This window comes from Thamnophis elegans, chromosome 8 (assembly GCF_009769535.1).
Source record: "Thamnophis elegans isolate rThaEle1 chromosome 8, rThaEle1.pri, whole genome shotgun sequence".
In the NCBI taxonomy this organism is placed as follows: Eukaryota; Metazoa; Chordata; class Lepidosauria; order Squamata; family Colubridae; genus Thamnophis; species Thamnophis elegans.
Window position 1 is genome coordinate 42,479,393 of NC_045548.1, and position 24,758 is coordinate 42,504,150.

Below are 24,758 nucleotides of genomic sequence, written 5' to 3' on the forward strand. Positions count from 1 at the left end.
CAGCATCTTTTTTGTTTCCTTTAAGGAAAGGAAAAAGTCTTTGTAACTTGAAGGCTACTTAATGAATTAAGGGATTGAGAGGGAGAAATTGGCCTCAGGCCAAGCGTTATCATCGTTTTCACAGTCCATTTATTTCAAAAAGAAACAAAAACAAAATAAATGCATATAAAATAAGCAACCTCCACAAAATATATATTTTAGTATTATAGATGAAAATATAAATTCAACATAAATTCACTGTTGAGGTCCAGCCCCGATTAGAATGAATGTATGAGGGTATTGCTGTTTTTAAACTGTTTCTTTTCTTGTTATGTGGGTTTTTTTCTTATTTTTTGTAAGCCGCCCAGAGTCCTTCAGGATTGGGCGGCATATAAATATATATAATAAAATAAATAAATAAAAATAAACATCAAAGACTAATTCTTCTTCGATAGCAATACATTGTTGGTATCACAGAACTTTACTAATACTGTTAAGATTCTGGATAACTTTACAATGCATTATACTTTCTATTTGAATGTTGCATTTTTGAATGGCATTTTAAAAATATCTACTTGCCTAGTAAAACCTTGGCATCTTCCATATCAAAATCACCATCACCATCAGCATCATAGATCCCAAGTTTTCCTAAAGGGGAAGAAATAAATCTGTTTCAGAATCTTTGAACAGTGAAAAAATAGCAAAGAAAAAAAGTACAGTTGATATTTTTTACTAGACTCTTAAATGCAAATATAAGCTATTTTGAATACATACATACATACATACATACATACAAATATATACACATACATACATACATACATACATACATACATACAGGTATCTACTAACATTAAAGAAACAATTTTATATTTGATAGATATATTTATACAAAATAAATGATATAATAACTTTGATCCTTTTCTTTTCACATTAGTGGAAACCTTTCACCTCAACAGGAATATTACTAATAATATATTGTGTACTATGTATGTATGATTGTGTGCTAATATATTTACATATCTATTCCCTAAATAGGCAGATTCTGATTTCAGAAACTTTGCATTCAGGCATATAGGAGCAATGTAGAGATATACTTGTTTCAAAGAAAATTTGTGAAATACTGCATCTGGAATAGCTGCAGCAGTGGTGGTATTCTACCGGTTCACACCGGTTGGGCAAATCGGTAGTGGTGAGAGGCTGCGTCATCATGGACCTTCTGTGCATGCTGCGCGCTCCCGCTACCAAACTGGTAGTGAAGAAAAGAGGATACCATTACTGAACTGCAGGTATCCAATATTTTATTTAATGAGGAACACATGTCAAGTTGGCAAAAACTAGGGACTACTGTTTACTGAAAGGGAAAGAAACTGTTCAGATTTGTTAAAAGGTTGCCCAAGAGGCAACACATAACCATTTCAAATAGCCTAGCAATGATTTGAGAGGTTTGAGTTATCTATTGGCCTTTAAAAGCCAAAGCTCCTCAAAAAAAGGTTCAAAAGGTACAAAACAGAAAATAAAGCAAGAAATTCCACTAAAACATAATTTGCTATACAGTTTAGAACTAATGCCATAACTGAGTTTCCAAACAACATGTCTAAATTGGGATAGCTATTGGACTTCATAGATCTCTCTACTGGTGGATTATAATAACTCTCAGCTGCTATTTGTACTTTTTCCGCCCTGTATTGTGTTTTAACTGTTGTTAGGTCAATGGAGACTCTCAGTTCATGGTTGTCCCAAAAGTATTTTTTTCAAGAAGCAAACTGGACTTTCTTTGTTTTTCCTTAATGACTTTCATTTTTTTAAAGTTCTGGAATTGAAGAAGCTTCTCAGATGAGGAGCAAAACATCCTCAAAGAAAAACAAAGGAATTCCAGCTGCCTCTTGAAAAAGCACCTTTAGGACAATTGTTTTTATGATTATTTGCTGGCCAGTCATTGGTCAGGGATGGGTAGCTAAACAAACTGAATAAATAAAGAACTAAAATAATAAAATCATCCTTTGCAAACATGGATTATTGAGTAAATCACAATTGACTGAATTTACAGAACACAGACAGATAAAATGAAATGGACTATATTATGGCCTAATAAGGTTGTCAATCTAGTTAGTTGCCGCACACATTTTTTAGGGAAGTGCAAATCATCTGAAATAGGAACTTTTACAAAAGTGTTAGAATGAGCAAAGTATTTCTCTTAAATGTATTAAAATAACCAGTGGAAGGCTTGCACAGCTGTTTCAACAGTTGCCCCTTGTGGGAAACATCAGTAAAGCAAAGTGACTGTGCATGACAAGATTTTAAAAAAGAACCCAGGAGAGCCTTCATAGCATTTTGAAAATTGTATCGCTTTAAGGCTGTATAAATAATTAGGGAAAGCAGTTTCTACAAAATACCTCTTTTAAATGTTTTGTATACCCACATTATTTTAAAATAAAACAGAATAGCACTTTTCTAAACATTTTCTTTCCATATAATCATTTCCATATAATCTCAAAATACCAATAAATTATTAATCTCTAAAGAACCAGGGAAAGTGTTCCACAGATTCTGTGAAGAATTTTGATTTTCATAGCCTTGATATTGGAGGTTATAATTTTCCCTATAGCCATTTCACAACAATAAACAAATGTAAAGTTTGATATAGGAAAGTAAAACACAGTTACATTTCATTTCACAAATTTCTAGTCCCCTGCCCCAATTAAAACCATAGTGGCAAACAATTTCTGCATTATTTAGGCAAGTGGTGACAATCTAACCAAATGTACCCAAACTTTACTAGAGAAAAAAACAAACAAAAGCCAATATCCTGGTTAAGTTATTCACAGAAGTTCGCAAATGGCATTAAAATATTGAACAATCTTATCTACAAAAGTAAATATCAATAGCAAAATACTATTCAGGTGATCTGCTTTTTCCTGCTACTTATTTCTTCTTTTCTGAATCAATTTCATAAGCTAAGGAAAAGAAGCTACATTCAAAACCAATGTAAAAGAAGGGGGGGGGAACGAAATGTAAATAAAAGAAAATCAGTCCTATCCTCTTCAGAAGTCAAAAACAAAGGGTAACAGTACATTTTCTTACTAAAGTTAATTTCACCACAGCTTCAAAGGTTATCTGGAAATAAAAGCATCTTGTCTAGGGAGAAATAAAGATAGCTATATTTTTTAAAAATAAAATTTTATAAATCAACCCCATCATGTATAACACATAACATAAGCATTCCTTCATAATCCTACCTTGAAGTACTTCTGACAAGTTATAACGGAAGTCCTTTGCCTTGGCTGCATGCAAGGCAAAAATACAGATACCATTATCAGAATCCACAAAATTGTCCACCCTTTCAATCTGCAAGTTCATCTTTTCTCTGCACCCCTTGGACTTAATATACTAAATAAAAAATATATCTAACTCTACTTTTCTAATATAATTTCTTGTATTTTAATTTTTATTTTATTTTGTGCCTTCAAGTCAGTCTTGTTTCTTGGTGACTAATTAGAGAGGTTGATGCAGTTTTCTTGGTACCGTTTTTTGGAAGTGTTTATTACTGCCTTATACCTAGGGTTCAGGCAGAGTGAATGGCCCAAAATTGCCCAAATAGCTTTGATGCCTAAAGCAGAACTAGAACTTTTTTTTCCCTTGTTCCTAGTTCAACACTTTAACCCCTCCTCCAGATTTTAATATTAATAGCAGGAACTGAAGAAACACCTGCAGGGCCACTGTGAATAGGCATCAACTGAATAAAGTTGCTTAGATTTGCACTGTTGGAATCCAGCTGAGCAAATCCTACAGAAATTATTGAGGTCCACCTTTGCTTAGTTAATCCAGGCAATTTCAGGCATGTGATCCTATGGAAATGGTCAGAATTTTTACTATTGTCAGCTCTGCCACCTATGTTCTAGATCAGGGGTCCTTAAAACTTTTTAAGCAGGGGGCCAATTCACAGCTGGCTGGGTGTGGCTAGGTGGTCATATGAATGGGTAGGTGTGGCTACGTGGCCTCCAGAACCACTCTGCCACCCAAAACCAGGCCTGTTTTTGGCTTTCTGAGGCCTCCACGCCTCCTGTTTTTGGGCTCCTCAGCATCCAGAACATGGGTGGGGGCTAGTGAGTAGGTGGGGTGATATGGGTGGGGTTGCCTTGTGGTCTGTCACAGGCCGAATTAATGGCTTCGGCAAGCCGTATCCAGCCGCCGGGCAGTAGTTGAGGACCCCCATTCTAGATTCTGCTTTTCTTGGCTGTCTAAGGTCTTGGGAGAAAGTGCCATGTGACTGAGTCCAAACAGTAGTTAATGCCACTTTGAGAAAGAATATAGTTCCATCTGGCTTGAAGAATGCAATGATTTGTTCCTTCCTGAAGAAGCTATTATTGGACCCAATAATGTTGGATAACATACATAGAGCCTCACCTTCCATTTGTAGAGAAAGTAGTTCAGAGAATGAAAAACATTTGTATTCTTCTGGACTGGTTTAGAAATGATTTTGTGATGGTTATCTTCCTTCCTCTGTAACCAGTTCCAGTCAGTGTTTGGGGGGTGGGGAGGGGAGATCAAGCCATAGGTCCCTCTTACATGGGAGAGAGGACTGCTCTCTCACCCCTCCAATTTAACATTGCATGAAGCTATGGTGAGATTATTTGGCAGAATGAAATGAAGTATGATCAGCACACTGATGTTACTTAGTTGTTCATCTCTGACAGACTTAGTGCTTGGAAGCCATAAGGCTTGGATGGGAAGGAACTAGCTATAACTGAATTATAGAAATGCAAGTATCTTTGTTTTTCTGTGTCCCCTGGATCTGAATAGTTGCTATATTTAACTCTTGATGGAACAATTATTCTCTGTTTATCCACAGAGCTAGGCTGCGGATTCTGCAATAAAGGAATAATGTCTAAGAGAAATTGAATGGGTGGGGAATGTATCCATCCTGAGGGTGTTTCAACTTGAGCAAATGCAAGATTGCCCATATTTCAAGACTGTCTATTACCACATCAATTTGAGACAGATATAGAAGCAGTTGTGTTCAGATCAATTTCATCTGTCATAAAAACACAGCTCTCTTTTTTGAAGTCAACTCTGGAATATAGGTTGGGACAGAATACGAAGGTCCTCTTGTACGCAGGGCTACTGCTTGAAGAACAGCTGTCAGTCATTTATTTTGTGTGCATATTGTATTTAATGTGCATATTGAGAGCCAATTTAGTGGCTAGAAAGCTTGATGCAGTGAATTCTAGTCTTATCTAAACCATGAAAGCTGTTTGGGTGTCTTTGGACCAGTCACTCTTTCGCAGCCTGCTCATTTCACAGGGTTATTGTTGTCGAGAAAATAGAAGACAAAAGTGTGCAAGATATGTTCACCACCTTGAGCTATCTATACAAATAATAAAGCTTGGATATAAACAAACAAACTCATTCCTAGGCCAGAAGTCTCAGTTCACAGTCACTCATACTTTATTCATGTCCTGTGTGGACAACTGCAATGACCTCTACATGGAGCTATTCTTGAAGACCACTCAAAAACCTCAACTGGTCCAAAATACAGCAGCAGTTCTGGGCTGCTCAGAGTTTGCCAGCATTGCACCATAACTGTATAAGTTGCCTGGGTTCCTTTTTCTTTCTATATGTAATTTAAGTAGCTGCTCATTAACTTTAAAGTCTTGAATAGCATAGGGTCAGTTTATTTGAGCAAATACCTCTTCATGAGGATCTCCTGCCAGATTGGATAAGTGGGTATACTCCAGGTCTATTAAATCGTGCCATTTTATGGGATCCAGGAAACAAGCCTTTTTCCATAGTGGCACCTAACTATGGAAAAGATTCCAATGCTGAGATATAGAGAACCCCTAACCTCAGGCCTCCTTCAATGATAGGCCAGGTTGTGCTCTTGCGATGGAGTGTTATCACTATTGCTGGTATGTAAGAATTTTTAATTTTGTTGTATTTTTGTTATATGTATGCCTATTTGCTCCTGTGGATTATTTTATATAACATGAGAAACCATAAAAATGTTTTACATAAATGAATAAATATTCATTCATTTATCATTACTAGGCCAAATTCTTACCTAGCACTTCCTCGTAATCAACAAGTTCAAACCAAACTACTGCAACTGATGTCCATACTCCCAGGAGGGCAATTACCATGAACCACGTAAAAAAAGAGCTCCCGGAAACTCCTTCTTTCTTGGCACTCTTGTTTCCACCATGTTTTGCTTCTGTAAGATATACAAATGAAGTATTATCAAAAGTTAAAAACTTTGGAAATGAATTACTAAATAAAATTCATAACATAAAATGTAATGCTACTATTAAATACATGACACTATATCTAAAGATTAAAGAACTATAAATTAATTTGTTTCAAAGCAAATTTAATACACAGCATATATTTCCTATTTGGTAGGATTATGTTGTTGACTTGGAAAGTAGTGTCCAGATTAGAAACAGTGCTAAGCAGGCACTGATAATGTTCTTAGTTAGGGTAATAAAATGTCTGCAAGAAAACAAGCAAACTCAGAGAGCACCTCATTTCAAACTTGAGCTACAAATATTCTCCTTTATTGGGACCTTCTCTACTTTCTTAGGAATTAAGTTGCAGCAACTTAGGACCCAGGATATAAGGCTGAGATAGCATTGGTTGCACTTTGTGATGACATGGCAGGCTCAAGATAGGAAGAGTACATTCCTTCCGGTCCTTTTTGATTTCTCAGCAGTCTTTGATACCATCAATCACTGTATTATTTTTGAATAGTTTAGGGGATTGGAAGCATGGTGTTCTAGTCATTCCTCTTTTTTCAGGGCCAACTGCAATTGATATTGATAAGGAAGAAATCAAGTTCTAACATCTGCTTTGTAAAGTCTCGGGGCTCCTGTCTCTCTTTCTCCCCCACTCTCATTTTAATATCCACATAAATCTACTGTGTGAAGTCAGCTAACTACTATTAGTATCCTGATGATACTCAGATGAATATCTCTGCCAGTGGCCAACCAAGGCACCAGGCCAGGTTACTTACAGAATTACCTATCTCTGATTATTTCTGCCCATCCAATAGTTGCATAAGGTAGGTGTGCTCCAGTTCTCCTCTTTAAGAATCATTTAATGGTACAATTTGAGACATGCCTTATTTGTTACAATGCTTGATGTTCAGAATGAATTTCTCCTTTCTGTAGTTTAGATATCCTTTTATAAGAGCTGTGAAGACTTGAGTTTTCTCCCATACCTGGGAACTGAATGGTACCTGAGCCCATCCTGTTGAAAAGATGGGTGATTTTTATTCCCTGCCTCAGCTATTTATATGTAAATTATTGTCGTTTTTAAGAAAAATGTATAATATTTTGAAAGAGATTTTAAATTAATTTTGGAAGCGATTTTTCTTCATTGAAAGTAACATTATTGGCAATATAAACAAGAAAAATAAATAATACATAAATATAAATTATTCTGTCAACTTATTTTCTTCTCTATTTTCTTTCTACTTTCATTGTTTCATCTACTGCTGAAAAATAGTATTTATGTTTGTTCTTTCTAGAAAACACCATTAATGATACAAGACTTGCACCAACTAATTTAAACGTTAATGCTATGCTTACTCCTAATCTGGTTGGTGCCTCAGAGGTTTTTTTTTTAGGTCAGACACACATAATCCAATATATAGCATTTCTAAACATATATTTATATTTCTTATGCTTTTAATCAGTTTAAAATATACTGGAATACTGCAGTTTCATAATGTTCCCTGCCCTTATTATTGACAGTACCATAAAGTATTCAATATTATAACTATCAATAGAGAGCACTGAAGGAGAAAGAGAAAATAGAAAGAGAGAGAACTGGTGTATCTTAAATATAAATATCTAGGTAAAATATGATTGGGTTCAGATAAATGAAAATATTTTCATATAATCTTCTCTGAACTGAACTATTTAGTATTTCTAAAGATATCACAATTTTATATTTATTTTTAGAATAATGAAACCATTACTGCGATGGTCGTGCAAATTACTTAAACATTAGTTTCTCTTTTGGTCTTCTCTTAGAAATCGCATGAAAATCTCTCTTTTTTTTTTTTTACCTTGACTTTAAATTTATCAAATAATATTTAACCAAGCCAAAAGTACTCATTAAAAACTATTTACGATGTAAACTAATTTCTCAGAGCTAAAGCAAAATTTCTATCTTTCACCCAGATACTGCCAGCAATCAGAAAGTAGGTCAATGTCCAAACTTGGTACGCCTTTGCTTTCATCTGCCACTTGTCTAAAGCAATATAATTATGCATTAACATCATGTCAAGAAATATATTTTAATTGTTTTAATTGTATGATATTGATTCTGCTACAGTTTTATAACATTGTACTTTATTATTAAAACAATCTATGTTCAATCACTGTATTTAAAGAATCTTAGAATCTTAAAATCAAGTATCTCATGTAATGGTGACATACAGTAAATGAGGTAACATTTCAAATTTTTAAACTTAAAAATTCCATTTAATTTTTAGATAACGGTATTTTAAATTTTGTTGCTCAGTTTGAAAGTCATAAACACATTCAATTTTCCAAGAGACATACCTGAATATTCAGCCATGGTATCAGATCCTTTTATCCATGAATAAAGTACACTTTAATATAAAACCAGTGTCCAAGATACAAACAGCAAAATTCACTTGCACTGTCTTGCAACAGCAGCACAGGAAGATCTTTATGGCCAACTCGGCTAAACCCCGAAATTAGACCCGACTGCAAACTCTGCTCAAAAGCTATTTTTAGTGCAGCCATCACAAGCTAAATGCTTTTACGTACCCATATTGAAACCCAGCGCTGACAGCAATCAAGTTCACCCTCTCCTAGTAACAAAGCATCATGGGTAATAATTTTTTCTGTCTCATTTAATCTCTAAACATCAGCATACCAGAAAAGCAAAATGGAACAGATTTTTTTTAAAATGCATGCCTCAGCAACTAAAATCTAAGATCATCAAATCTTCTATACAAACTCAGACAAAAGTCCAGGTACAAAGCTTGTCTGTCCAATCTGGGCATCAGATAGTCATTCTTACTTATTTCCTTCAATGGCAGCACTGAACCACAACTAGTAATAAGTTAAAGCATTATAAAAAGTCCAATAATATGTCCATAGTATATTAAAATTTAGAGATTACTTTGTTACTAATTTGTCAAGTAAGAAAGAGACAGGAAGCTAAAATACATTTAAGTTACTATATATAAACCAAACTTTGAGTGAGAAATGTAATAGAGTATGAACCCATACTGCAATTTTAAGCAATCTTCAGGCTGCTCCTGTAAGAATGCTCTCCCCTTTCTCTTTCTAACTCTGCCTCCTGTTTTTCCCCCTCAAATGACATTAAGATTGCTTCACAACCACTGAATCTGAGCTATTGAATTCCAGACCAAATATTAAAGATTCAGCAATGCTGGAAGGTCTTCCAATTTGGATGGTCTTTATACTGTCCCAGAATATATCTTGCTTGCCTTAATGTTGTTATTAACCTAGGTTAGTATAGGTAGTTCTTGACTTATGTCCACAATTCAGCCCAACTTTTTGTTGCTAAGCAAGTTAGTTGTTAAGTGAGTTTTGCTCCATTTTACAACCTTTCTTGTGACAGTTGTTAAGTGAATCATTATAGTTGTTAAGTTAGTTACACAGTTAAGTGAATCCTGCTTCCCCATTGACTTTGTCAGCAAGTCAAAAAGAGTTCATCCTGGTTCTCCTTGAACTCTCAGCGGCTTTCGATACCATCGACCATGGTATCCTTCTGCGACGACTGCGGGAGGTGGGGGTGGGAGGCACTGTTTTGCAGTGGTTCTCCTCTTACCTCTCGGACAGGTCGCAGTCGGTGTTAGTTGGAGGGCAGAGATCGACCCCTAGGCCCCTAACATATGGGGTGCCGCAGGGTTCGGTCTTGTCCCCCCTACTTTTCAACATCTACATGAAACCGCTGGGCGAGATCATTCGGCGGCACGGGATAAAATACCACCAGTATGCGGATGATACTCAGTTGTATCTGTCCGCCCCGTGCCAACTCAATGAAGCGGTGGACGTGATGAACCAGGACTTGAAGCTGTTAGGGACTGGATGAGGGCTAACAAACTCATGCTCAACGCAGATAAGACCGAGTGGCTGTTGTGTTTCCCTCCCACCAATTCGGCAAGTATTCCACCTCTCAGGCTGGGGGGTCAAACATTATACCCCTCAGACAGGGTCCGCAACTTGGGAGTCCTCCTGGACCCACAGCTGACTTTCGAACACCATTTGTCAGCTGTGACCAGGGGGGCATTTGCCCAGGTTCACCTGGTGCACCAGTTGCGCCCCTACCTGAACCGGGAGGCTCTCACAACAGTCACTCGTGCCCTTGTGACCTCTAGGCTGGAGTACTGCAATGTGCTCTACATGGGGCTGCCCTTGAAGAGTATTCGGCGACTTCAGCTAGTCCAGAATGCAGCCGCACGAGCGATTGTGGGTGCACCTCGCTTCACCCACATAACACCTATCCTCCGCGAGCTGCACTGGCTACCTGTCGATCTCCGGGTGCGCTTCAAGGTGCTACTTGTCACCCATAAAGCCCTACATGGTAGTGGATCTGGGTACTTGAGAGACCGCCTACTGCCAATTACCTCCACGCGACCTATTAGATCTCATCGATTAGGCCTCCTCCGAGTTCCATCTACCGGTCAATGCCGACTGGCAACTACGCGGAGGAGAGCCTTCTCGGTGGCAGCTCCGACCCTATGGAACGATCTCCCCGTGGAGATTCGTACCCTCACCACCCTCCAGACCTTCCGCACAGCCCTCAGAATCTGGCTATCCCATCAGGCCTGGGGCTAAGATTGTAACCCGCCCGAATGGTATGAATGTTGTGTTTTAATTATGTATTGTCTTATATGTTAAAAGTTTGTCTCCCCCTCCCCCTTGGGTTGTGAGCCGCCCTGAGTCCCCCCAGGGAAAAGGGCGGCATATAAATAAACTTCTACAATCTACAATCTAGTTCATATGGCCCTAGGTCACTGCAACCATCATAAATATATGCCAGTTGCTAAGCTTCCAAATCTTGATCATGTATCCATCGGGAAGTTGCAACAGTTGTAAGTGTAAAAAACGGTCATATCACTTTTTTCAGTGCTGTTGTAATTTTGAAGAGTCACTAAATGAGTGGTGGTAAGTTGAGAACTACCTGTAGCCATTCTTAATGTTACAACAAATAATAAAACTCTTATGCATTTGATACAAATTAATGACTTCCTAAGACATAAACTGTACATTTAGCTGTAGACCTGGAAAGTTATTTCAGAATATAGGACAGTTAAGTCCCCAGTTCTTGGGGATATTTTGGGGGAACTCCCAAAAACAAAACAAAACAAAACTTCTAAAGAAACAGAGTACAGTGTCAGAAGAAAACATAGTTTAATAAATGTGTATTTATTAGCTCTAAATAATAAATATTTGTATTTTATTTATAAAACACATTTATTATTGTCCAAGTATCTAGCTTTTGTTTCAAATAAGGAACTATTTTAAATTATTTGTATCTCGAGAAAATATTACCTGGATGAAATGTTGAACAAATATTCAGTCATCATGATGTTTTGATCTACAAATATCACATTCTCTATTACCACAAAGAAGAAATGTAATTTCTCCACTTAGTAGCATGATGATTTGCTGGCCAATTTGATAAACATAAAATCATCAAATAAATATTACAACTTTGGGGTTTTTTAAATTTAAATTGAACTGATTTTAAAGCACCACTTATACTTCTAAATTATTAAAAGTGATAGGAGATATTAAAATACATTTCCCAAAATGTATGTTTGTGGGAGGACTAACAAATGTTATTTGAATTTGAAATAGAATATGGGTTTTCATGTTTTTACTATTCCAGAGGAATAGCTCCTGATTAAAATTGATCATTTTTATGGCATTTTTGAACATCATTGAAATGACCAGGAGTACCGTATATAAACACAGACAGAAATGAGTAAATACTAGTCTTTCAACTATTTCACAGGCGTCAAACTCACAGCATCATATTGTCATCACATGACATATCGCGATGTTCTTTCACTTCATGGAGCTGGGGTGGGTGTAGCCTCCCGTGACGCATCCGGTCCGCAGGCCACCAGTTTAACACCCTTGAGCTATTTTGTTCCAAGTATTCCTGCCTGATTTACTGATCACTGTAGTGACCTGCAATTACATCTCTAAGTGCCATGGTCATCTCAGTTTCAATTAGGTCATTAAGCAAGTGAACACAGATTACGTATGACATCCAGCGACTGTGACTTATGATTTCATGTTGATTTCCCTACTGATTTGGCTTGTTGGTAGCTGTGAACATCATAAATAATGATCACATGACTGTGGCAAGTTGCCACTGTTGTAAATGCAAACCAAATGCCAAGAAACTCAATCTCAATCACATGACTACAGGGATGCTGAAATGGCTGTAACTTTGAGGACCAGTTGTCTCATTTTTCAGCACTGTTGAAACTTAAAATAGTTAATAAGAAAGGACTACCTATACTCTCTGTACATTGATCACATTAACCTTAATTTGCTGTTTTTCCTGATCTATTCAATAAAACAAACAGATTACAAACTGACTTTAGAGAGGAAGAATGATTCAGTGCCTCAATGATATTTTTTACAACTTTATTTTACTAAACAAGAAGAGTTAATAAGAATAAGGGTAACGGCTGACAAATTAATGAATTCTTCAGTATTGGCTTACAAAAAGTACATGATTTTAAAAGTTTACACAATTCTGAAATATAGGAAAAGTTCAGGATCATCTGCTAAATTAAAACTAAAAACAATAATTTCAGAAGCAATTAATTGTAGCACAATTAAGACCAATAATACATATAGTTACTTTCCAGAAAATGAACAGAGAAAGAATATCTTTGAAAGATTAGAACTGAAGATAGATAATGCAAATTTGAAAGATTAACAATGAAGGAAGATAATGCAAATGTGAACCTACAGTATGATAGTCTAGACCAAGTATTTTCAAAAAATTTCAGTTGCAGAACTAGTTAGTTTTTTAAAAAAAAAAAAATCCAAAACTTTTAATCAAGTTTTTTGTAAAGTAAGAACACAGTTTTAAAACTCCAGTGTAGGGGGGGGGGGGGTATCACAAAATAGTTAGAGGAAAAAGTATGCTTTTTTTCTTTTTGTTTTTCTTCTGTATACTGTCTGGTTCTACAACATCATTTATGATGTGCAAATATTCAAACATTTTAGTTCTGTGGCATATCCTTGTGGTATCTAAAAAAAATTAGCACTGCATCAATTAATATTCAACTATGTTTGAAAAGATATAACGTGGATTTTGTCTTTTTCGTTGCAAGCATTAGGTTATCTATCTTGAATTTGCATTATTAATATTTATATTTCTGAGAAAATGGCAATTAGTTTGAATTTTTAGGACAAAGAAAATATAATTTTGAAACATGTTTTAGATGTATATTAATGAAATATTACAGTAAAAAATAAAAAGAATGCAATAATTTAAACTTATTTTTAACAAAGTCACAAAGTAGTTATAGAAAGCAAAATAAAAACAAAAAAGAATCTATTAATACTAAGGGTAAGTTTATATATGCGATATAACAGTTTATATATATATGATAAAAACATCTTTATTATCTCTCAATCTCCTTGTATCTGTTTGTAAACCACAAAAAGCTTTTGCAACTTTAATTTTTTTAAAAATTCTCCTGCATGTTTCATAATGCTGTGAACCCCAGATTCAGGCATTCCAATATCTCACTGTATTTTAACATTGCTATGGTTACATACATGTCATTGAATTTCATCAATTTTTGCACTAATAATGAGCCTCTTCTTTTTTAAAACTTGCTTTGTTTTTCTCTGACAGAATCCTCCTTTTTTCTATTTTGAACACATGAATATTAAAAGGATGTAAATCACAACAGCAATTGAAGAAGCAGAACCCTTAACAGTACCTAGCATTAACTGAATTTTAGTCTAGATTAAACATGACCTGATATCAATTTACAATATGAGCTCAATTAAATATTGCATTATTTGAATTCCCGATCTACCTGTATGCCTAAGAAATTTATTAGCACAGCAAACCTAGCCACCTAAATTCTTTCCCATAACTAGTTGATAAATTTTTAAAGTATATGTCCCAATATAGATGCTTTTTTTAAATTTAAAAATGGCTTTTAAAAATGTTGTTTAATAATCTTTAAATAGTAGCTATTTGATAAATAACTTCAAACTGTGTGGCTGATATAATCTTAACATTAATTTGCTTCCATTTTATTTGTTCTTCCCAATCCTCAATGCTGAAAATTCTGTGATCAAAATCTTTGTTTGATGAGGGTAATGAATGATCCACCTAAACAAGGCATTATATTACGTTGTGTGGTAGAACCAGTTTGGTGTACTGGTTAAGGTGCTGACCTAGAAACCAGGAGACTGTGGGTTCAAGTCCCACTTTAGGCATGGAAGTCAGATGTGTAATTCAGTTCAATTCACAGGGCAGTTGATATGGAGAAATTAGGAGAAAGAAAGGAGTATTATGTATGTTTGCTGCCTTGAGTACTATATTAAAAAGTAATAAAGATGGGATAAAAATAAATACAATTATATTTGAACAGTTAGCTATCATAAAATGCAATGGATTGTCTAAGAGTCCTCTGTATGAAAACAGAATCTATGAGGTTCCTGTGATTTATGAACCATTTTGTATCCTGTTTTAGTTGGACACAGCTCAGATAAGTGCTAGTTATTATGCTGTTAATCAATGGGACAGGTAAGAAAGAGAAAGATTAATTTTAAATCTTAAATTAATCATTTATGCTTTAATACTTCTTTGTATCACCTACGTGGCTGAATGTTCCGAATAAAGATTTATATCTCTATCACACTTGAAAAAATAAACAGTAAATAATAACAATGTTGTGACTTGTAAAATAGAAAAATAGTTAATCCTATTTTATCGCTATCACAATTTTAATTACTTTTCCACTATTGCAATTTCTAGCTAATAACCTAAATTTGAAATCCTGCCACTTATTTCCAAATACATGTTTAAGAAGCAAAAAATGTTGCTCAAGCAGCATTTGGCTTTGACTTTTGCCCAACATAAAGTCTGTCCACTCACATTAAAGAACCTAATATATCATGTGTATGTCATATTTTAATATGACAAGAAAAAAAGCTTGTGCATATACTGAAGATGCAACATGCTTTATGAATCGATATTACTAAATCATCCTCCATCACCTAAATGAAGAAATTGTAAACTTTACTAGAGTAAAGTTCCTATAAGGAACATAACATTTAAGAAACATTTTAATACAGAAAAGATCTACAAATAAGTCCTCAATTATTATAGTTTCAGATCTCAAATATGAACTTAATTAGAACATAACTTAATTGTTATTAAAATAAAAACTTCTTAAAGCAAAACTATATTGTTAGATGTTTCCTGAATTCAGAGAAAATGACCATTCTACAATCACACCACTCTTTAGTATTTTTTAAATTAGAAGCTAGAAGCATTAAAAAAATTAATTAGGTACTTAGCAATCCAAGCAATATAATGAACAAGTTCATATTATAACTATTATAAGATAGCTTTAAAATGAAGAGATGACACAATAATTCTCTCCAGGGCTGAAAAATCAAATATAATTTGCTATCTTGAGTTTAGAACTAAGTTGATTGGACATCTAAAAATGAATTAAAATTTATTTGTAAGCTTTTAATGTAAATAATAATAAAATGGTAAGTTCAATAACATTTAAACATTATAAATTGCAGTTAAACTTAGCAAAGCTAAGATTTACACATGAAACTCTTGACAGCTGCTGTCAGCAGATAAACAAACCAATGATCTGATTTGACACAGCTCTCTTCATAAAGTTATTCAAATTTTCCATAGCTAAAACTTCAAATTTTAAAACTGACATCTGTTGATGTGAAGGATTTTCCAGCCCTAGTTTTTTTTTAATTACAACAAAAGTAAAATGAAAGCTTTTCATGCAGCAAGTCAACCTACAAATGTGGTTATAAAATAAGTGCTGATACTCCAGTCTTATCACACTTTACCAGTTTATGATGTTCATCAGGAAACAATCACCTTGATGTAAGGAAAACTTCAATGCATAATAAACCTACAATGAAGAATCCAACAAACGACGTTTAAGATTCAGCACTGTTTATAATTCTAATATTATAAAAATAAGAATAAGTATTTCTTAGAACTGTCTCTAAAGGAAAAGTCAAAGTAAATTGAAAGTCATTTCAATTGCATAGTAGGCAATTCTTTCTTCTGTTACATACTGCATTTCTTTATTTTAAAGGTATATCTTTTACATCTTTATTCTTTACATATTGTAAGAAATCTGGATTTTAAGAACTCCAAACAAATATGTTTCTTTGATTACATCCCTTGTGAATGTATTACTATATAGTCCCTACTATATGAAAAAATAATTTTTTCTTAGAGGGCATCTATAATCATCTATATCTGATTTATCATTTGGCTTATATTTTCAAAACTGTGTTAACAAGCCATTATTACCATATTTTTCGGAGTATAAGACGCACCAAGGTTTTGAAGAGGCATTTTTTTTAAAAAAAAGTAGGTAGGTAGATAGAGGGATAGAGAGGGAGAGGACGAGAGAGAAATACAGTAGGTAGGTAGGGACAGAGAGTAGTCAGGTAGGTAGATAAAGGGGGAGAGAGAGAGAAATAGAAAGAGAGATAGAGATACAGTAGATAGGTAGGGAGAGAGAGAGTAGTTAGGTAGGTAGGTAGATAAAGGGATAGATAGATAGATAGATAGATAGATAGATAGATAGATAGATAGATAGATAGATAGATATAGAGAAATACAATTGGTAGGTAGGGAGAGAGAGTGAGTGTGTGTAGCTAGGTAGAGGGATAGAGAGAAAGAGAGAGAGAGAAATACAGAAGATAGGTAGAGAGAGAGAGTAGGTAGGTAGGTAGGTAAATAAAGGGATAGAGAGAAATAGAGAGAGAAATACAGTAGGTAGTTAGGGAGAGTGTGTGTGTAGTAGGTAGGTAGAGGGATAAGTAGGTGTTTCTGCTGGCACAGCACTTGATCAATGTAATTCTCATCAATCTAAGAGCTTTCCAAAAGGGGGGGGGGAGTTTTTGCACACTACAAACTTCCCAAAAAATGTTTTTCATGAAAATGGGCCCGTTTATTTATTTTTTTTTAAAAAAAAGCATGAATAGCCTTGGGGAGGCTTATAGAGTGATGCTGGGGGGGGGGCAACACTTGCAGAATGCTCGGGGGGGACAAAAACAAGCAAAACAGCCCATTTTTCATGAAAACAGGCCCGTTTTTTGTCAAAAAAATTGCATGCATAGCCTTATGGAAGCTTATAGAGTGCTGCTAGAGGCTGGGGAAACAATAAATGACCCATCTTTTGCTCATTTCTGCCCCCCCAACCCCCAGGAGCTCTCTGAAAGCCTCCATAAGGGTATGCACAGCCATTTTGGTGAAGGGGCAAGGCTTTGGGAGGCAAAAAATGTTGTATTTGGTGTATAAGACGCACCCAGATTTTCAGCCTCTTTTTTGAGAAAAAAGGTGCATCTTATAGTCTGAAAAATATGGTAATTGAACTAAGGCTTATTGAATTAACAGTTGTATCACACTGAGTCACAAATTAATGATATGTGATATATATATAGCAACAGAATTAAAATAAAATTTATGTATCAATTATACACACATACACTTACACATATATATATATATACATACACACAGACACACATACAGTAACTATGATAAATATTGAATTAGCACAATACCTAATCCTACTCTAATACCTAGGGGTAAAGTGGAGGTAGGCCTGCACTGCTACCTTTAAAATCATGAAACAAAGCTATATAAAAGCAAATAATACAATGATGATGACAGGAAAAACTTAGAGAGTAAATATAGTATATTTGTTGTTACTATAAAGGTAGCCTGTTAATTTAAATTCATGAAATCTTCATATGCTGATTGACCTAGGTAGTCTCGTGCTATTCTCTATTTTCAATGTCATGCCTTCTTCCCATCTAATTTACTTTCTTGTTGTAAGTTTCTAGGAGGAAACTTATCATTTAAAACTTTTTTTTACCTTTTATACAATTGTTCAAGTTGTATTCCATTTTGCAATAAAAGAGATGGAAGCAAGGATTATTGACATTCAGAAAGGGCAGAGCTTGCTTTCCTTTTGTAAATAGCTCCTTATATAGGATTTCTTTTTGAGATAGAATGAGAAGCTGAATGATAAAAAGAGGGGATCATCAGTTTTAATAAGAGATTTACAACAATTTAAAAGTAATCTATTCTAAAATCCATAGGGATGGTAAATGCACATTTTTATACTGCAACTGAATACTAGGCTACCACAAATGTATATGTAGCAGGAGATACACTACACTTTTAAGCAATGTAATTTTTTAAAAAAATTATAGGGAAGGATACATAAATTGTTCCTTCTTTGTTCCTCCACTTAGACTTTTATCCAGCAGAAGGTTTGAAGAACAGCACTTTGAAAGTAACATTGCCAATTTTACCTCCCCCTATTGTTTGTTCCACAAAAGTAGGGAACTTTATGAACAAAGCAAGAGGCAATCATCTTATCTCTTATCTCATCTCTTATTTCAATAAGAGAAACTTATTTAAATCAAATATCACCATTGAACAGAATTGCAGTGGGAGCATCCCAGCCTATCTTGGCATATAAAAGAAACATCTGAGAAAGACAAAGGTAAATTCTGTTTTCTTCCTACAAACTATTTTAAAGTTTGATTTACTACAATTTCTGGCTTTGGGTTATACTCTAATAAGCAGGTAAGATAAACTATGGGTAAGGAGATTACCATTGAGTAATCTCTTGGTACCACTGAGTACTAGATGTACACACAGTCAAAATGGATGAGGAAGTTATGGTACATGCAAACTTGAATGTTCTGCAAGAGAGATTGTATTAAACTCCTCTTATTATGAAAAACCAATTTAAGACTATACTTTGAATATATACTTCTTTCAAAATATGTACCCTAAATAAGTGAAAGATAAAATCTCCCTCAAGTCAATCTTAATAAAAGGGGGCCTATTTTGGGGGCTTATTATCAGGACACGTCGTATTTTCGGGGAAACACGGTAGGAGATGTAAAACAATCTGGCCCTGACTTATTTCCTTTTCATCAGCAGTTGACATGTAAACATTTTAGAAGAAATCAAGGATTAACCAACCTGAAGGAACAAAAGTACATTGGGAGCAAGGCAAGGGATGTAAGGTAATGAACTTGCCTATTAAAATAATAATTAAAACAATAATCCTAAAGTTTATAAATTACAAAGATAAATGCACACACACACACACACACACACACACAAAATAAAGTAGTACTTCTGATTTTTTTACAGCTATAAGGATAGATTTAACTTCTTCCCCATGACTTACATTTTTCTGTAATCTATTTTTTTCTAACCATCAAAACTATGTATCATAATTTCATGTTTTTACATTTTACCAAAATGCCTATATCATTTTTCTTGTCACCATTAAATTTAATGTCTATTTTCTAATCAAACTGTCAACTGACCATCTCAGCAAGTTCCATCAACTACACAATCCATTCCTCCATTATGGGTAATGTTGAATGTTTCTACTTTCGTGCATGTGATAATCTTGCTACAGTTATTATATGTAAAGAAAATATATAAAGGCAAAGTTCCATGTTGCTTATCAATCAGCCCAAATATAAAAGCTATAGGTGTCAACAGTATATTATTTTTTTAATCTTCTGAATTACTTAATATATGTAATCAAATTCAAACTTTTCTTGTTTTTTGTATGAAAAGCAAGCACCTCTTCTTTATGTTTCCAGCATAAATTGGAATATATTTATACATTCTAGTCATTTTTTCTGGTGAAATACATCAATGATACATCATTTTATAAAACTACTCTTAAAGATTGCAACATAAATGTTCTTTCAACTACACATCCTGCCATTGATCCATTTGTGCATTGTAAGCATTTTTAACCTATGCTATCATACATTATCCCTTGTTGTGTTTGAATTTTTAAGACAATTATACAATTTAGCAATAACATGTTCATCAGCAGTTCAACTTGAAACTCACTCTTACAATGCTCAAAATCAAAACTTTTTTATCTACTTTCACTGTCACTGACAAGTGTAACCTCCTGCCTCCAGATCTTGTCTTGAATTTACTTTGCATTTTATATTTCCTTGACAAAATTCTAATAGGGCTATTTGTCTTTACTTATCATTTCTTCTCTATGAAATGCTTCTTGTGCTTAGAGTCACAAAGGTATTTTAGACACAACCTGGATTTATATCTGTTCCATTTTCTCAATATGCAAATCTAACAAAATGGTTTTTAAAATCTACATTAAGCTTAGCTTTATCATACCTTAAATATCCATACAATCCAAAATCAGGCCATATCCCTCTAGCTCCAAAAGCTTTTTATTTTTGAGCAATATCCCACTTTTTCAATCAAACCAAAAAGCAAGCTGCAAAGTATAATTTCAAATCAGATAAATTAAATCCTTTTTCATTTGCATCTTACAATAGCATTTATTTAACTTGTGTTTTTTTTCTGCCTCCACACAAATATAGCTATATCTTTCTTACACTGTTTAATTGGTATATTGGTTGTCAAAATGGTTATTGTCTATAATAAAAATAACATTCTAAGCAAAATGTTCATATTAATCATAGGAATTCAACCCAACAATGAGTTGTAATTTCTCTCAACTTAATATATATATTTTAACTTCATTTTATGTCATAACATCATTATTTTAAAATAACATGTAATTCATATTTGTCAAAAAGTATTTTAACTTCTCTTAGATCTTTTATTTATTAATTCTGTGTTCTTTTATTTTCATTTTTTTTGTTAATCTCTTTGTCTTTTGCTTGTTAATCTCGAAGCCTGCTAAGGCACAAAATAGATTGTTTTTCCATAAATATTTCAATTTTCTTTAAAAAATATTGCAAAATTAGCATCAAATCACCTGCAAACATTTTTACCCTCTCCCTTTTAAAAATCTTTATTCCCACATTTTTGTTATTTTGTCTTATATCTCCATTAAAAACTTCAAGAACTAAAATAAAATGAAGACGAGACAGTGGGCTGCCCTGTCTTGTATTGCACATGGTATTGTTAGATCTCCATTAACAAAAATTTGTGGAGAGGGAGTTGGGACACAAATCAACTTTACTCATTTTATTAAATACTCGCTAGAATTCATACCTTGCAAAATAGAAAAATTCAATTCAAATTGTCAAAATATTTCTCTGAATCTAAAAACCTTAATTAATTCTTAATCCTTAATACATTTTGTTTTCTAAGTATTCATCTATTTTCTTCAAAGGAATATCATTCTCTGTAGGGAAATTTAGCTTGTTTGTGTTCGTCTTAGTTTGTCCAGGTACAAAAAGTGTAACAAGCTTTGATTATTGAAAAATGGAGACAAAGTTTCTGAACATTTCATACATAGTTCAATGAAAGAATAAAAGTCAGGAAGGCTAATATAATTGTAACTATATTTTAATAATACAACTGAACTATATTTTAATAATACAACGGAAGCAACCCAGTATTTTGATCTTAAGCACAGAATATTCTTTTGAAGGGCAAAAATACGTCATTTAAAGCTCTGTTGGCCTCAGCTACAATTTGAATAAAATACTATGGTTTAAAGATGACTCAGTAAAAAAAAGTATGATGGGAAAGAGAATGACCAGAGTACTTAATATTCACTAACTTCCATCAAACATGTAAAAACAGCCCTTCCAGGCAACATTAAAAGGTAAGATAACCAACACAAGCTTAACTCCTGATGAAAATGTGTGGTTTTCTTGCAAACAATAAAGAAGCAGGTTATCCCTACATCTTTGGGAATGTTTTTCAACCTCCCTCTTTTCTTCTTACAGCCCCAGAATTCTTTTTTTGTTTCTCATGAAAATACTAATCCGGTCCAGCCCAGCTTGGTTTCCAAACCCAGACAAGATCATCCAGCAGAACTGCCATAGCATGTTTTTAATCTTTAAATGTGAATACCACGGTAGTCTTGCAACAGAAATCTACATAAATCCGTTTGAAAATAAATCCCCCTTGTGTGCATTTAAAAGATTTGGCCGCCAGATAAACTCATCATTGCACAAGCTTCGCCTGAAAATTTCCCCAAACAGGTGTGACCCGAGTGCATGGTGGGGGAAGAAACGAGGCGAAGCTCCTCCCTTAGTGTTGTCTCTCCTTTGTGTGCATTTAGGGAGGAGGAGGTCAAAGAAAAAGGGTAAGGCGCTCTTTCAAAACCTGTAGCTTAAAGCACTGCAGAAAATGAAATCCTAGAGCCCATTCTACTTTCCACTTTCCTTCTATAAGTATAGGTGGTCCTGTCCCACTTCGTTTTCCCTTTGGGCAGAGGAGCAAATTCAGCCGACCGGGGAGAGAGGAGGATGAAAAGCGCCAATTTCGAAATCGTGGCGCCAGCAAAAGAAAACCCTGCGGCTCTTTGAAGGGGCGCTATGGGGAACCCCCAAATAGCTTCGGGTCTGCAAAACCATCACGTCTCCAGCAGCAGAAAGATGGGGGACGCTGGTCTACGCCCCCCCAATCTCCATATCCAATCCCAACCCCCCACGTCCCATTCAGCTGCTATTGAGGCCCAGCGAACCGGCTGTTACTGACCTCTCCGGGCTCCGGGGCCGGGACTGCCGCTTTTAGGGTTCCTGCGCGGAGCCATGTCGCCTCCTGTCAGGTAACAACGCTGCCTCGGAGCGCAGGAGCCAAGATTTGGGCGGGGCCGACACGAGGTGAGGATGACAATACTAACCTGAAGCAGCCCCGCCCCGCGCTTTAGCCTGACCCGGCGGCCACGTGAACCAAGCCCTCTGATGACACAAGATTGGCAGCCGGTCTCAACCAATCGCGAGGCAGAGGTGGAAACGCCGATCGGAACATCATTGGTCCAATGGAGAAAACGTCGAGGACGTTAAAAGTTCGCCTGGGCGTTGTCGATAGCCGCCGGGAGCGCTAGTCGCCTGGAACGTGGCACTGAGGAAAGTGGGGTGCGGGGTGGAGGTGGGGGTTGGGGTGGGTGGGGAGAGGAAGCCTGGCTTTGGGTCGATTGTCACGAAGCTGCAGCTATTTAGGTGATCCGTACTCGTTGCAAAGAAAGAAATCAGAATTGTTGCTACGGCATCTTATTTTATACCTTTTCAATGGCACTTTTATTTAATCGATTCCAAATCTTTGCGTGCAGTTTACTCGGGAAGAGTTTTCTGCTCTTCAGAGGACCCAAGACAACAAAATTAAAATATATCTGAAAGTGGAAAAACTTGCGATCAACCATAAAACCTAGTTGGTAATAAATGCTTGGGGAAAGAGAGGACTTTTGCATATTTTCCTAATGCTCAGTATATTTTGTCACACATGCAAAATCTGAGGCGTTTGTGAAGGGCTTCTCTGCCACGCCATAAAATATGTCTCCTAAAGGGAGATGGAAGGTTATGAAAAGAGCTTTACTCCTCCTTCAAGAGTAACAATAACCCAAGGCAGATTATTCGAGTCATCCTTAATTTACTTTACACCAGTTACAGCTTTCAAATTCAAGACACCAGTTGTGGAGAATTTTATCTTTTGTGTCGGTCTGTAAACCAGAAAAGACTACAGGTAGTCCTCGACTTATAACAGTTCGCTTAGTGACCATTCAAAGTTACAATGACACTGAAAAAAATGACTTATGTCCATTGTCACACCTATGACCGTTTGTCACACTTATGACTGATGCAGCATCACCATGGTCACGTGCTTTACATTCGGATGCTTGACAACTGACTCACATTTATGATGGTCGCAGTGTCCCGACGTCACACAATCCCCTTTTGAGACCTGACAAGTAAAATCAATGGGGAAGGCATTCACTTAACATTTAGGTTACTAATTTTAACAACTGCAGTGATTCACTTAACAAATGCATCAAGGAAAGTCATAAAATGGAGCAAAATTCACAACACATTTTTCATTTACAACAGAAATTTTGGGCCTCATTGTGGTCGTAAGTTGAGGACTACCTGTATTTCAATTTAACATTCTCCTTCCTGACCTGAGCAACATAGGCAAACAAAATTGAGATGAGCCATCTTCCAACAAACATGGATAAAAAAAGATACCTTAATTGCTGCTTGACTTAAGTTCTCAGCTGAATGACATACACATTAGCCTTAGTGTGCCATATAGCTTGCCAATATGAGACCTTGAGTCAAATAGCAATTAAGGGACCATAAATGTGTTGGAGAAGCTTATTCCCGTTGCTGCTTGGAGCCAGACGTTGGAAACTGGTTAGCTAGGGCTACGTGGAGCTGTGTGTGTGTATGCCAGAGATTAAGAGCTGGGCAGTCTGTTCTCTCACCAAGAAACGCTGAAGCTGATATCTGAGCTGCTGCCCCCCCCCCTCCTGTTGCTGCTGCTGTTGCTTGCCTGTGCTTCCACTTGTTCCCTCGCTTAGCATGGGCTCTCCACTATCCTGGCCTGTGACCATCTGATTTTGGCCTTTCAACATCCGACCTCCTCTGACCACATTGCCACCCGTCACTGCCCCTGGAATACCAACTCGGACAGCGCCCACTTAATTACAACTCTCAGGACGCTATGGACTGTGCTTTTGTGGTGCATATGTTTTATGAAAGGAGAGATAGAGGATGGCAGAA

The 24,758-nt window shown here is 35.6% G+C and overlaps 1 protein-coding gene across 5 annotated transcripts in view; it reads right to left on the reverse strand.

Moving 5' to 3' along the window:
• ASPH (aspartate beta-hydroxylase) overlaps positions 1-22,939 on the reverse strand; it is a 112,135-nt gene extending 89,196 nt beyond the window's left edge. Inside the window, exons 1-5 of one of the 5 annotated variants that reach the window (XM_032222575.1) lie at positions 22,738-22,939; positions 18,134-18,278; positions 16,083-16,147; positions 6,041-6,190; positions 559-627 (exon numbers count right to left, since the gene is read on the reverse strand). In XM_032222575.1, the coding sequence (XP_032078466.1) occupies positions 559-627; positions 6,041-6,119 (148 nt within the window). In that variant the 5' untranslated portion in view covers positions 6,120-6,190; positions 16,083-16,147; positions 18,134-18,278; positions 22,738-22,939. The remainder of the gene's footprint in view (positions 1-558; positions 628-6,040; positions 6,191-16,082; positions 16,148-18,133; positions 18,279-22,737) is intronic. The other 4 variants (XM_032222573.1, XM_032222574.1, XM_032222576.1 and 1 more) reach the window with 4 other exon arrangements.
• Positions 22,940-24,758: the final 1,819 nt, after the last annotated feature.